The sequence below is a fragment of the Mytilus edulis genome, unplaced genomic scaffold, assembly GCF_963676685.1.
Source record: "Mytilus edulis unplaced genomic scaffold, xbMytEdul2.2 SCAFFOLD_576, whole genome shotgun sequence".
In the NCBI taxonomy this organism is placed as follows: Eukaryota; Metazoa; Mollusca; class Bivalvia; order Mytilida; family Mytilidae; genus Mytilus; species Mytilus edulis.
In genome coordinates, this window is record NW_027267688.1 from 1 (window position 1) to 14,478 (window position 14,478).

Sequence of the window (14,478 nt, forward strand, 5' to 3'; positions counted from 1 at the left end):
TCACGAGATATAGAACACGTTTACATATCATATATGTAAAATGTATATCTTGGCTGACATTCAATAAGTGACTTGCAATGGTTTACATTAAGGTAAATCTATATTATTTATATTAAAAGTTGAAAATACTTGTCTGTGTGTGTGTGCTTAAGTGTGTATCTGTGTTTTTTAAATCTAGGGTTCATTTTGGTATTCCTTTTTTGGATATTTTACTGGCTTTTGTCTGATCATTCTGATCGTTGAATAATGTAAAATGATAGTAGACTTGTGGTTCCATGTTTATTATGTAACTAATGTGAAAATGGGCTTTATTGAAACAATAAATCCTATCACACCATTATAACTGATCCGTTGAAATAACAGTGCTGGAACTTATTGTTTATGTATTTGAGCAAAAAAGAGCGATACATGGCAACGTTTTGGTTTATTTAATAGAAATGTGTTTAATTCGTGTCGAGTAGTTTTTAAACGCCTATTTGAAACAAATTTCAAATGTATCCTGTATTGTGTGAAGTTTAAACAAACACATTAGGTTGCTAAGATAAACATCCTATTCTTATTATTTGATACACAACACACTGTTCTTTGTTCTTTTCTTTTTATATATAACTTCCATATTAATGCAGCTTTTCACTTTTATGTTATTTAAGTAAGTTTGATTAATATTGTTAAATAATCCATGTCCCTATCCTTGATAACGCGTGAAGCATAACAGTTTACAAACAAACATTTTAATGTTTATACATTTAAATACGTTGGAATGATTTTAACGATGCATGACTTATAAAAAATCAATGAATTTGTATATATATGACTTTCAATACCCTTTTTTTATATATATACATGTCAATACATGCAATACAAATAATACTTTATTCAATTTAGCGACGCCTTATGTAAAATATTTGCAGTAAAATAGGTCTACACTTTTCGTCACGACGAGGAAACCCTTAGATGTCCGTTTACTTATGGGAAATTTGCAATCCAAAAAACTTTTAAATTAGTAAGTGTTTGATTTTACCTTTAATTTTTACATAATATTTCATAAACTTACTTTTACGTATTACATTTTTAATCTACCATCAAAACTTATCTTATGACCTCTTGTGACCTTTATTACGTATGTAGTATTGTTGCTGTTCTATAAGAATATATCGACGAGTCATCGACATTTGTGTATTTGAAGACAGATCGTTATGCCTATCATCATCTATTATCAACTTGACAGAAAATGTAGCAGTAACGAAATGACAAGAAAACAAAAGCATTAAAACATTACACATGTAAGTAACCAACTAGTAGCTTTTCAAAATGTCAAGCTATTAACCGTGTAATATTCTGAATAAACTATATAGAAAGTTTCAAACAGCTCTTAAAAAAGAAAGATTTTCTATGATCAAGATAAACACAATGCATTCAATTGCTACTCTTCCTAGGATTGCCAATATTTTTCCGGTAAACTTTTCAGAACCATTTTAACTTTAAATCAAATACATCTTTCACACTTTTCAGAGATGACGACGAATCCTAGATTTTGCGGTATATGTGACCAACGCCATATCACAAAGCCCCCAAGTGATTGGTGTTCCGAATGTAACCAAGCTCTATGTACCGAATGTAAAGATCTCCATGCAATTATCAAAGCTTTACAACATCATTCTTTGATACCAATAGCGAACTACATATCTCTTGGTACATCTTTTTCTTTAGTTGATGGACATTGTCCCTTACACGACGACAAATATCAACTGTTTTGTCAATCACATGACTGTTTACTCTGTCTTACATGTTTAGAAGAACATATGAATTGTGAGGGACGTGGTTCGTATCAGTAAGCTAACCAAAGATATAAAAACGTCTGAAAATTTTATAAAAGCCAAGACGGGTGTATCGGAGATCATACTAAATTTTTCGAAACTACAAAGCCATCTAGCGGAGAACTTAATTGACCTCAAGACAAAAAAAGAATCAGCACTTCGAGAAATAAAACAGATTAGAGAAAAGATGAATAACCATCTGAATCAAATTGAAAGCGCTCTGAAAACAGAACTATGTGAAATAATGAATGATCAGTGCCACAGTGGTATTGATATTACTTTACAAGAGGTTATAAAGGAGAAAGCGAATGTTGAACATTTCCAGCAACAGATGGAAGACCTCTGTAAATATGGATCAGATCTACAAACGTTCTTTGGCCTGCGAAAGATAATTACAAAAACTTCCACCGCAAATCAGTACTTACAGACCTTGGCGGACGATGGTAAATTTGATAAAATGACATTAACCTGTGAAATCAATAAGCATGTTACAGACTTCCTTGCGGATGTAAAGAGTTTAGGAACAATCCAATTACAGACAATTCCTGGTCATATTACACTGGAAAGTGCAAAAGACACAAATGCACAGTTGGTAGGTTCGGGAAACAAATCCATTAGTGATATACAGATTTCTTTTCTCATATTGCATGGTGGGCTAATTTTATGAATGTGTTCGATGGAACAGTAACTTTTTTAGATTCTAAACTAGTTACTGCTTGCAAACTGATGCGTGTTTACATAGTGGTGCAGGATATTATGAAGATTTTTTTTATGTGATTGGGACACAGATTTACCGAATTTTAAGAACTATCACTTAAATATCAAAGAGACTATGACTATTGTGTTGTCCGTGATGAGATGGGGACACTTGTGGGCTTATAGACGTGTTGTCGTATCTACACTCAACATGACTACCAAATGCATCATTAACAAAGGTAGTTCTAGAAACAAAACTTTAATGACTCAATTGAGAGAACTTTACATTGCTTTTCTTGTGGATGTGAAAAACTTTGCGTTTAGCTCGATACGATCGTATTTGAACATTATTTCTGTGCTGTATAAATCGAACGACAAAACGGACCCTTTTGCAAGCCGTTTGAATGTCAGACATTTACTAACTGGTGTCAAATGGGAACTTGGTACCAGTCAAATTTGTAAAACACCTGTGACGCCAGACCTGTTGTTAAGATTTAAGTCAATTTTTAAATCTTTAATGTCCTTATAATATTGTTTTTGGGCTGCTTGCCTTACAGGTTTTTATGTTTTTTGCGACCAAACAATTTTTTAGTCAAAGGTCCTTTTAATCCAATTTTGAAATTGAAATTGAAATCAATTTCCGCAGGGTATATGTGCTGCCTTGTGGCTGGGGTATGTTTGTAACGCTCAAAGTAACCAAGACGCTGCAGTTTCAATCTAAGCTTATTGAGGTAAGTTTTTCCTTTGTTACACGGTCACCAGCTTTGTCCGTATGAAGACTTATCCCGTGTGCTGCCTTACCTGGAGATCCCTTAGATCCTTTATTTAGTTCGTCTGACAAAAGTTGTTTGTCTTATACTGTTTGTCTCCAATGCCTTCGTTTTTTGTTACAACACCTTGACTGTAATCCTCATAATGGGGACACTCTTTTCGTACGGGTGCTGCCACTTGGGCAGGATCTATAGGTCTTTCGGATAGTGACAATAAATTGTTAGGTTATTGGTCAAGAGATTGATTTTACGCTATATTGATTTTGATAGAGACCAGCGTCTCAAAGCCATGACGTCTTTCTGTTCTTGGTTACCTTCTTTTAAACAACTACCCCTTCTTGTTTGGGTTTGGTGTTATATTTTTATTATGTCATATATCATGTACAAGGGTGGTGTTAGGCTTGGGTTACCAATGCAAGCTAATAAAATTGCCATTATTATATTATTGTTGTTATCTTAGACACCCTTGTCACATCTGCTTGCCAATTAACTAGTAACTCAAAGGTAAAGTGTAATTTAGGAAAAATGTAGTTTTAACCACGTGTATTAATATCACAGGGTTAGCTAGCCTTGAGACGACCTCTCACTGATGCGCAGCTTCGCAGAGATAGTGACCCCATTGAATTGTGATCAGCTTCGTAAGCATGCAAGCAAATTTTTCCTTAAGCCCCGCCTACCCTCCAAGTAGTTTTACTAAGGGTGTTGTGGGATTTTGCTTTTCTTATTTTTGAATATTTTTGTAGTTGAGTATTTGTAATACTTATTGTTTTATTGTATGGGGTTATATTTTTTATTACGTCATATATCATGTACAAGAGGGGTGTTAGGCTTTGGGTTACCAAGGAAATAAAATTGCCATTATTTTATTATTGCTGTTATCTTAGACAGCCTTGTCACATCTGCTTGTCAATTAACTAGTGAGGTAAATTCATACTATCAATTTAAGTGGAGAATTTACTGGATGTCTTATTCTTCCAGATGAAAAAATTGTGCTATGTGATTGTAAAAATAACAGTGACTGCATACAAATATTGCATTCACATGGAGATCTCATTTTCAAAATCCCAGCGTCATCCAGCTATTATTCGGATGTAACTATATTGATAAACAAACGGTAGCTGTAGTTTCAGACGTCCAACAGCAAGTATTTATAATAAATGTGGAAACATGCAAACCCCGGATTTATGTTATGCAACAACTCACATTTTAATGTTGTGTCAACATTCTCCTCTTATATTTAATGCGTTCCTCTCGGTTTTGGTTTGTGACCCAGATTTGTTTTTTTCTATCGATTTATGAGTTTTGAACATCGGTATACTACTGTTGCATTTATTTATGTTGTATTCAACGGGAAGGCATCCAAAGTAGCAATCTTCAAAGAGAAAAGAGTTCTTTCATTGTAAATGGAATCTTAGTTCATTGTCTTCTATCACTTCTGTCGACAAAAGAATATTTTATACTAACCAAAAAAGAAATAGTGTGACATGTTGTGATATTGATATGAATAATATCATATGCACGTACAGAGACACCTCTGTTTTGAAGGATCTTCGTAGAATTGCACTTGACAATGAAGTAAATGTTTACATTGTTAGTTACATTCAAAATAAACTTGTTCTATTATCTGCACACGGACAACAACATAGGCAACTTTTATCGGAAAAAGATGGACTTCTAAAACCTTATGCTATTTGTTATGACAAAAACAAACAAACATCGTCTGTTAATTTTTAATCGAAAAAATATGGGTTTGATGTAGCAACGAAATTAAACAAATGCGTGTTTTTTAACATTGTTTGCTATTTTATCGTTTTGTTTTATTGGGTTTATTAACGATGGTATCTGTGTTTTAATGAAAAACAAATAGTAGAGAAACTTGTGTGTAACATGTTGGCAATTGTGTCTGCAAAATACGAACAAATCATATTTTGTTAATCTTTGCTTGAATTTCTAATTAGGATCTATACAATTATTAGTCATGATAGATAATTGTATTAGTCAAACTCTTTGATTTCTTACTTCAACACTGGTTTTCCTTTCAGCACATGTTTCTGATATAATAATTCAACAGTCTTATTTCTGAAAATTTTGTCAAGACAACGAATTTTCATGTTAAAAAAAGTCCATAAAAAGTAACATCACAAAAATACTGAACTCCAAGGAAAATTCAAAACGGAAAGCCCCTAATCAAATGGCAAAATCAAATGTTAAAACACATCAAACAAATAGACAACAACTGTCATGCATGTGTTTAATAGTTAAGCTTTAATGGTCTTATCAATTTTCAAAAAAAATAAATATTTACTGAATTTTCAAAGTATCCAAAAGGTCCGAAAAATTGATGTAATGTATAAATCTTTTAACAAATGCAATTACGACATTAAATAATAAAATGAAAACTTACGACATTAAATAATAAAATGAAAACTTACGACATTAAATAATAAAATGAAAACTTACGGCAAAACCTAAGGTGCATTAGTAGCCAAAATTTCTATCAATAACCATTGAATGAAATATGTTTTTTTCGATCAAACGTTATATAAATTATAAACATGCATTGCATCAATAATTTCAGTAACATTTAAAAATCAGAAAGTTTTAACATATGATTTTACGCCCCAGTCCCACTAGACCACGATCGCACCACGCTCACCATGATCTAAAACAAATTCAGATCGTGGTGAGGTCGCGGTATGAGCGGCATGAAAATATAAATTTTCGTTGCTTTCACGATGCTACTACGTCCTCAGTACGCTTCTACAACGATCCCGCTACTATTATACCATGTTATCGCTGCGCTTATTCTGCGACGTCACTACGCTTATCAAGATCTTTCAATTAAAAGAAATCTTCTTATCAAGATACTTAAACAAATCGAATCAAAAAAATGTTTGAATATGGCTTTATAATTTTGTGCAATCTATATCTGATAGACATCGCGATAAATTATACTCCATCACAATATATTAGACTCCTTTTACGGACAGGACATATACCGAAAGTAACCTAGGCGCGGATGATTTGGACTTCAATAAACTGCCATGCTAATGTACTACTATTAAAACTGGAATTCAATTTCAATATATTTTAGTTATCTGCCTCCTTATAACTAGCGTTTGGCAATGCGAAACCATCGTTAGTATTGGCTGCTTCAACTGAAAGTTGGATTCATATGACTGCAAATTCGAAACAGTCTAAGAAAGATTGCCTTCTAGAATATTTCCTCTGAAATTCGGAAAAGTTAAAGTTGGTAGGGGGTATGTTTGATTGCTATACATTAACAGTGATAGAGAGAATATAACTATATTGTTGATTTCCAATACCTATAGTTCAAATATTTTGATTTTAAAAATAAAAGGTGGTGTTTAAAGTGTGACAGGATGAAATAGAATGTTGATATGCATGATTGTTTTTACGTATTAATCATAAAAGAGACAATGTAGTATAAAAACTATAAATGCAAATGAGACCATTTTTCACAAGAGACCGAATGAAATTAGAAATTAACATCTATAAGTCACCGTAAAGCCTTCAACAACTGACAAAGCGAAATACCGCAGAATCAGCTATAAAACGCCCCGTAATCACAAATGAAAAAATAATTTAAACAACAAAACTAACGGATTAATTAATGGACAAACATGAACGAAAAACAAAAATGTAACCACCAACAAACCTCTGAATTACATGCTCTTGCTTTTGGACATGCACATACATACAAAATGTAGCGTGTTTAAACATGTAAGCGGGATCACAACCCTACCTATACCTTGGACATTGGTGTAACAGTACAGCAAAAGAACGAAGTATAAAAGCAAGTTGAAAAGTTTAAATCATCAGACGGATACTAACAAAAATACATCTAACAAAACACAGAGTGACCGGTTGTTGTATACATCCCAACAACAATTAGACACTAAGTACAGAATGCAGGTATACTCATCTGTATTCAACTTCTCCTTATATATCCTTCGAAAATAATCAAAATGGCAAAAATACCGAACAGCGAGGACAATTCAGATCGGAAAGTCATTTATCAAATGGCAAATGTTCAAACAAAAAATTTCGAAAATACTTGAAAGAGTTGTACTCAATTGTATATTGAATCCAAATCAATCTAGAATGCCCAATTACACCAGTTTGACGTGAGAAAGTCTATACGTTACAAATCTGAAATAAGTTTCTAAGGACAGACCAACCCATGCACCGTTGTAAAAAAAAAGTCGAAAAAGAGATAGTAATTTTTCACATGTACTATCACCAGAAAGATAAGTTTTATATCATTCTAGCATTCTTGCACTTACAAACCAAGCATAATAATTCTATTAACGTATCCGTCTATTTGTTTGATAAAAAATTGTTATAGCTGGTAGGAAAACTGACTTCATCACGTAAAACTACCATAGGTTACTTTGAAAAATACGTTATATTTTATATTTACTATAAACATTTGCATATTCTAAAACTTTATCATCGTCATCATCATCATCATCATCATCATCATCATTATCATCATGCTAAAAGCTGAAGTAGTACTTCTAGTTACAGCCGATTGCATTGAGTGTGTAGGCAAAAGCAATATATTTAGTTAGCTGCTTACTAGCTGAACTGTGAAGTAATTATAAGGTTAGGTACACTACTCTCCTTAGAAGTCGCGTTGACTCTATATTTCTTTAGTAAAGTAGAGGTTTAACATGTTTAATTAAAAACAATAATTTCATATATTGTAAATCTCGTCAGCAGTATAAAGTTAAAATATCATGCGATAAAGTACACGTTTACATATCATATGTAAAATGTATTTTTTGGCTGACATTCAATGAGTGACTTTCCAATGGTTAAATCAAGGTAAATTTATCATTTAATTTTAAAAATCCAATCCGTGTGGGTATGTACCTGTGTTTGTGATATCTGTGGGTATAGGTTAGGTTTCACTTTTATGATATTTTCCTGGTTTAAGTCTGATCATTATGATCCTTAGATATTGTTATGTGTAATTAGTCACGAGATTTCCATGTTTATTAAGTAACTATTGTAATAATGGGCTTCTTTGACTGATCCGTTGAAATAACATGCAGTGCTGGAAGTTATTTTTTCGTGTATTTCGGCAAATGAAGCTTTACATGGTAAAGTTTTGATGTATTTGATACAAATGTGTTTGATTTGTGTCGAGTAGTTTTAAAACGCCTATTTGAAACAAATTTCAAATGTATCCTGTATTGTGTTATAAAGTTATATAAGTTTAAACAAACACGTTAAGTTGCTAAGATAAACATCCGTTTTTTTATTATTTGTTATTTGTTCTTTTTTATATATAACTTCCATATTGATTAAATGCAGCTTTTCACTTTTATGTAATTTAAAGTTTGATTTATGTTAAATGATCCATGCCCCTATCCTTGATAATGCGTGAAGCATAACAGTTTACAAACAAACAACTTAAATTATACATTTAAGTACGATGGAATGATTTTAACGATGCACAACTTATAAAATCAATGAATTTGTATTATTTTAATTTTGACTTCCAATACGCTTTCTGTATGTACATGACAATTTATGCAATACAAATAGTGTCTTATTCAAATAAGCGACGCCTTATGTAAAATATTTGCAGTTAAATAGTTATACACCTATCGTCACTACTAGGTGACACTTAAATATCCGTTAACTTATGGGAAATTTGCTATCTAAAAACTTATAAATTGGTAAGTGTTTGATATTATCTTAAATTTGTGAGTAATATTTCATAAACTTACTTTGAATTCACGTATTACATATTTAATCTACTATCAGAACTTATCATATGACCTCTTGTGACGTTTATTACGTATGTAGTATTGATACTGTTTTATATATTAGGTATATGATCAAGACAGACTCGATGTTAGTTTATATGATATTTTAGGGACAAGCATAAATACTCATGCATTTTTCTTTGAAACTTTTATTTTATTTATTTAGAATATCAAAAGTTCTAAATGAAAATGGTTCTTCCTTAGTAGTTATATAACTGAGTATTGTGGCATTCTTTCTGTTCTTAATTGGAATTTTAACAAGACACTAACAATCAAAGACAAAGACTCACAAAACCAAAGGACATTTACGTCAACAGTTATAAATAATAAATAAGAAACAACACTAAAAACCGGGAGTGAAATCAGGTGCTCCGGAAGGGTAAGCATTTCCTGAACCGTATACTGCACCCGTCGCGTTATTTCTTTATTCAATTCGGTATTGATGGAAGGTTATTATGACTGAGGAAGAATATCAGATATGATTTCCGACACACTTTTGTCATAATGGCCAATCAGCTCATGATGGCGATCGTAAAATTTCTTGAGTGGTGACCTTAATTTGATTGATTCATAGCCCTGTCGTAGCAACTTTTGAAAAAGCAGTATCCTTCGTTTAACAAAATCAACTTACTTGAGCTAGCTCTAGAGTAACGTATCAGTTGAGACACATATATTCTATATATACATATGCTGGTGCCGCTGGGATGTTGCTACACAGAAATGGAAAGTTGACTATAAGAAAATTAAAATCATCGCGTGTGTCATAAATTTTGGTATTCAACCTACCATCAGTAGCCATTTCGAGAAAAAGGTCTAAATATGAATCCTTTGGATTAACACCAAAGGAGATTAGAAACGATTTGTGGTTTACCAGGATCTCCTGCTTGGTAAGCGTACTTCGTGTATATGTAGGATTTCCAAGTGTGTTATTTATCCCCAGTTCCTTAATCATGCAGTCAATGTAGTGTTTCTTGCAAACAAAAACAATATTGTTTGAGGCTCTGTCAGATGGAACGACAACATATTTGTCATGGAGGCAAGACAACTCCTATATAACCTGAGGGTCTTTAAAGATGAGAGGAGCTTTGGTGTCCATTGACCCTTTAAGCTTACTTACTCTAATCTGAATCAATGACCTTACTGATTTTACCAACTCCGAAAGAGTGCCAACCTCAACCTTTTCTCTTTTTGTCCAGTTTTTTTAATAGCCCTCAACAGAATACATAAGTAGTTTGAAGTTCTGCTTCCAATTGATTGGCTGTGGCTCTCTATATGTTAAGATCAATCTCAAAACGGGTTTTTCATTTCAGAAATAATAGTAAGTCATACAATTTGTATCTTTATGTATATGTGTATGTATTTACATAAAACGGAGATACATCAATGGAATAGTGACGGTTTGAAAAGAAAAGAAAAAAAAAGCATTAAATTTTTAAAATGTCACGCTCTTAACCTAAAATATTTTGAATAAACTATAAAGAAAGTTTCAATACCTCTAAAAAAAGACACGAAGGTATGAACTATGATAACTATTGTCATCGTTCATAAACCACATTTTTGGCAAATATATTTCATTAATTATCCTCCATATACTATAGACATTTCACCATTGTTGTAAATACATTGTATAGTTTGTATAAAAGAGTCTTAATTGTTAAAACTTTTTAGACGGATGAGTTGGAATTTATTTGGTAGTTTTTGCTTTTTTTCTAATAACCATACAATGGACTTATTACTATAGAAGAGATACCAAATAGATATTCAAACTAACAAGTCGATAACAAACTGAAAATATCGTGGCAACAACAAATACAACGGAAAAACAACCAGTACACAAAAAAAAAACAGGTAAAACTAACGACTAACGAACACGAACAATACAAACAACTGGGGTCAAGTTATATTAACATGCACGTCTACTATTATAAATAGGCATTTTAAAATAGTCCTTATTTTAACACAAACATTGATGTATTTCAAACAGACAGCTGCAGCTCTGAATTTTGAGTACGACTCCTGGTTAGACACTACATACGTTGACAAATACGATATGTCTGTGTTACCTCTCTAGCGACATGTTTTCGCAGTCTTAATCTTTAAAGAAGATAGAATAGTCATATCATCTATAAGTCCTATAATTTGACCGATGGTTGCCTTTAACCGACTGTAAATTTCATTGAATGTGGATTTACATGACGGATGATGCCTGCATATCTGAGGACGCATCTGGCAAATTATAAACCTGGTACCTTTTAATAGCTATTATTTGTGTGTTTCTCTGTCCTATATGTTCCACCATGAACTTGTATTGTAGTCCTGTCATGTAAGGTTGTCATTTTAATGTGATGTTTAACATTGCCATAAAAGCGGGAGGGTTTGGCTAGTCACAAAACCAGGTTCAACCCCCCATTTTTTTCTTACAAAATGTCCTGTATCAAGTCAGGAAAATGGTCATTGTTTAGTTCGTTTCTGTGTGTGTTACATTTTATTGTTGCGTTTCTGTTGTGTCGTGTTCTCCGCTTATATTTGATGTGTTTCCCTTAGTTCTAATTTGTAGCCCGGATTCGGGTTTTTTTCGGTCTATTTATGAATTTCGAACAGCGGTATACTAATGTTGCCTTTATTTACCTTGTCGATGCACCCGGTATCGCTTCTTTTGGAATTCATGCAATTCCCTCAGATTTTGTTTTATATTTTACATATATAACTGACTTCTGAGTCTATTCATGAAATTTGAACATAGTTAAACTACTGTTACCTGAATGTATATACTGGTTAGTTAGACATTCTGCGGGCAAAATAAAAATACAAATACATTCAATTGATCCTCCACCTCGGATTGTCACTTATTTTCCTGTACACTTGTCAGTACCATTTAAACATTAAATAAAATAAATCTTTCATATTTTTCAGAAATGACGACAAATCATCAATTTTGCAGTATATGTGACCAACGTCATATCACTAAGCCTTCAAGCGACTGGTGTTCCGAATGTAACCAAGCTCTATGTACCGAATGTAAAGATCTCCATTCAATTATTAAAGCTTTACAACATCATTCTTTGATACCAATAGCAAACTACCTATCTCTTGGTACCTCTTTTTCTTTAGTTGAGGGACATTGTTCCTTACACGACGATAAATATCAACTGTTTTGTCAATCACATGACTGTTTACTCTGTCTTACATGTTTAGAAGAACATATGAATTGTGAGGACGTGGTTCGTATCAGTAAGCTAACCAAAGATGTAAAAACGTCTGAACATTTTATAAAAGCTAAGACGGGTGTATCGGAGATCATACTAAAGTTTTCGAAATTACAAAACCATCTTGAGGAGAACTTAATTGACCTCAAGACAAAGAAAGAATCAGCACTTCGAGAAATAACTCAGATTAGAGAAAATATGAATAATCATCTAAATCAAATTGAAAGCGCTCTGAAAACAGAACTATGTGAAATAGTTGATGATCAGTGCCACCGTGATATTGATATGACTTTACAAGAGGTTATAAAGGAGAAAGCGAATGTTGAACATTTCCAGCAACAGATGGAAGACCTCAGTAAATATGGATCAGATCTACAAACATTCTTTGGCCTACGAAAGATAATTGCAAAAACTACCACCGCAAATCAGTACTTACAGACATTGGCGGACGATGGTAAATTAGATAAAATGACATTAACCTGTGAAATCAATAAGCATATTCCAGACTTCCTTGCGGATGTAAAAAGTTTAGGAATAATCCAATTACAGAAAATTCCTGGTCATATTACACTGGAAAGTGCAAAGAATACAGAGGTACAGTTGGTAGGTTCGGGTAACAAATCTATAAATCATATCAAACTCAGTTTGGTTCATACTATCAATCTAAGTGGAGAGTTTACTGGATGTTGTATTCTTCCAGATGAAAAGATTGTGCTTTGTGATTGTAAAAATAACAGTGACTGTATACAAATATTGCATCCACATGGAGAACTCATTTTAAAAATCCCCACAGCATCCACCTTTCATTCGGATGTTACATATATTGATAACCAAACTGTAGCTGTATCATCAGATGTACAACAGCAAGTACATGTCATAAATGTAGATACAAAATCCATAAGATCCATCCCAACCCCTGATTCATGTTATGGAACAACGCACAAAGAGGGATCACTGCTATGTTGTATTCAAGGGAAAGGCATCCAATGTATCAATCTTCAAAGTGAGAAAAGTACTACGATTGTAAACTGCAATCTTAGTCCATTGTCTTCTATTGCTTTTGTCGACAAAAGAATATTTTATACTAACCAAAAAAGAAATAGTGTGACTTGCTGTGATATGGACACGGGTAATATTATCTGGACATTTAGAGACGCATCTGTTGTGAAGGATCTTCGTAGAATTGCACTTGACAATGTAGGAAATGTTTACATTGCTAGTTACAGTCAAAATAAACTCGTTGTATTGTCTGCCGACGGACAACATCATAGGCAATTGCTATCGGAAAAAGATGGACTTCTTAAACCTTATGCTATTTGTTATGACAAAAACAAAAATCGTCTGTTGATATGTAATCGAAAAAATACCGGGTTTTTGTTTGATGTATCATAAAAGAACATAAACCAAATGCGTGTTATATATTGTTTTTTATTATTTTGAGTTTTTCCTGTGTTTGTTTGAATTTTTTGTTGCTTTTGGTGATTGCGGCAATTGGGGCTGTAAAACTCCGAGTAATTTACATTTCATAAAGTTTTGCTTAAATTTGTAATTAGGATTTCTAAAATTATTAGTTATGATAGATAATTGTACTAGTCGAACTCTTTGCTTTACACAGTAGATATATTGTCCATTGTCTGGATAACGTTGACACTTAGTTTGTGAGACTATACCATGTATAAGATACAAGGGTCACACCTTGTCATGAGACGCTTTTTATCCGTAGCTGTATGCATTTACATCTTTAGTTTTCTTCCTACATGTAGTGATTTTTATATTGTCTGTCTTTTCGTCTGCCGCTATGGTGTTAGTTTCTCGAGATCTTCGATGTATACTAGTTTTAAATGTCTCATTGGTATCTTCCGATTCTTTATTGCAATTAGTCGATCATTATTTTGACTAAAGTAAGACGATACATGTATGTTACCGCCAGATTGCAATGAGACATGCCTATCAACCAGTGACCAAATAAAGTAAATATAAGTAACCATTGGTCCTAACAATAAACAAAACCATAACTTGTACCAAGCTATTATACTAAAATAAGGCCTAGTCCAAGTAATTATGACGTCTGGCAAGGCTATTTTAATTTTTATCTTGGACGCTAGGAAGGTGTCCCAGAAAAAAAATTAAAATAGCCTTGCCAGACGTCATAAGAGCGTCATAATTATTTAAACTAAATCAAATAAGG

At 32.8% G+C, this 14,478-nt stretch overlaps 1 protein-coding gene across 1 annotated transcript; it reads left to right on the forward strand.

The window, feature by feature from the left end:
- The first annotated feature begins 8,853 nt into the window (after positions 1–8,853).
- On the forward strand, positions 8,854–13,682 carry LOC139505848 (uncharacterized). The gene is made up of 2 exons (XM_071295233.1): positions 8,854–8,994; positions 11,998–13,682. The coding sequence occupies exon 2, from the start codon at positions 12,000–12,002 to the stop codon at positions 13,680–13,682; it is 1,683 nt and encodes a 560-aa protein (XP_071151334.1). The 5' UTR covers positions 8,854–8,994; positions 11,998–11,999.
- The last annotated feature ends 796 nt before the right edge of the window (positions 13,683–14,478 follow it).

Coding starts and splice junctions, on each gene's coding strand:
- LOC139505848 (XM_071295233.1), top strand. CDS start 12,000: ATGACGACAAATCATCAATTTTGCAGTATATGTGACCAACGTCATATC.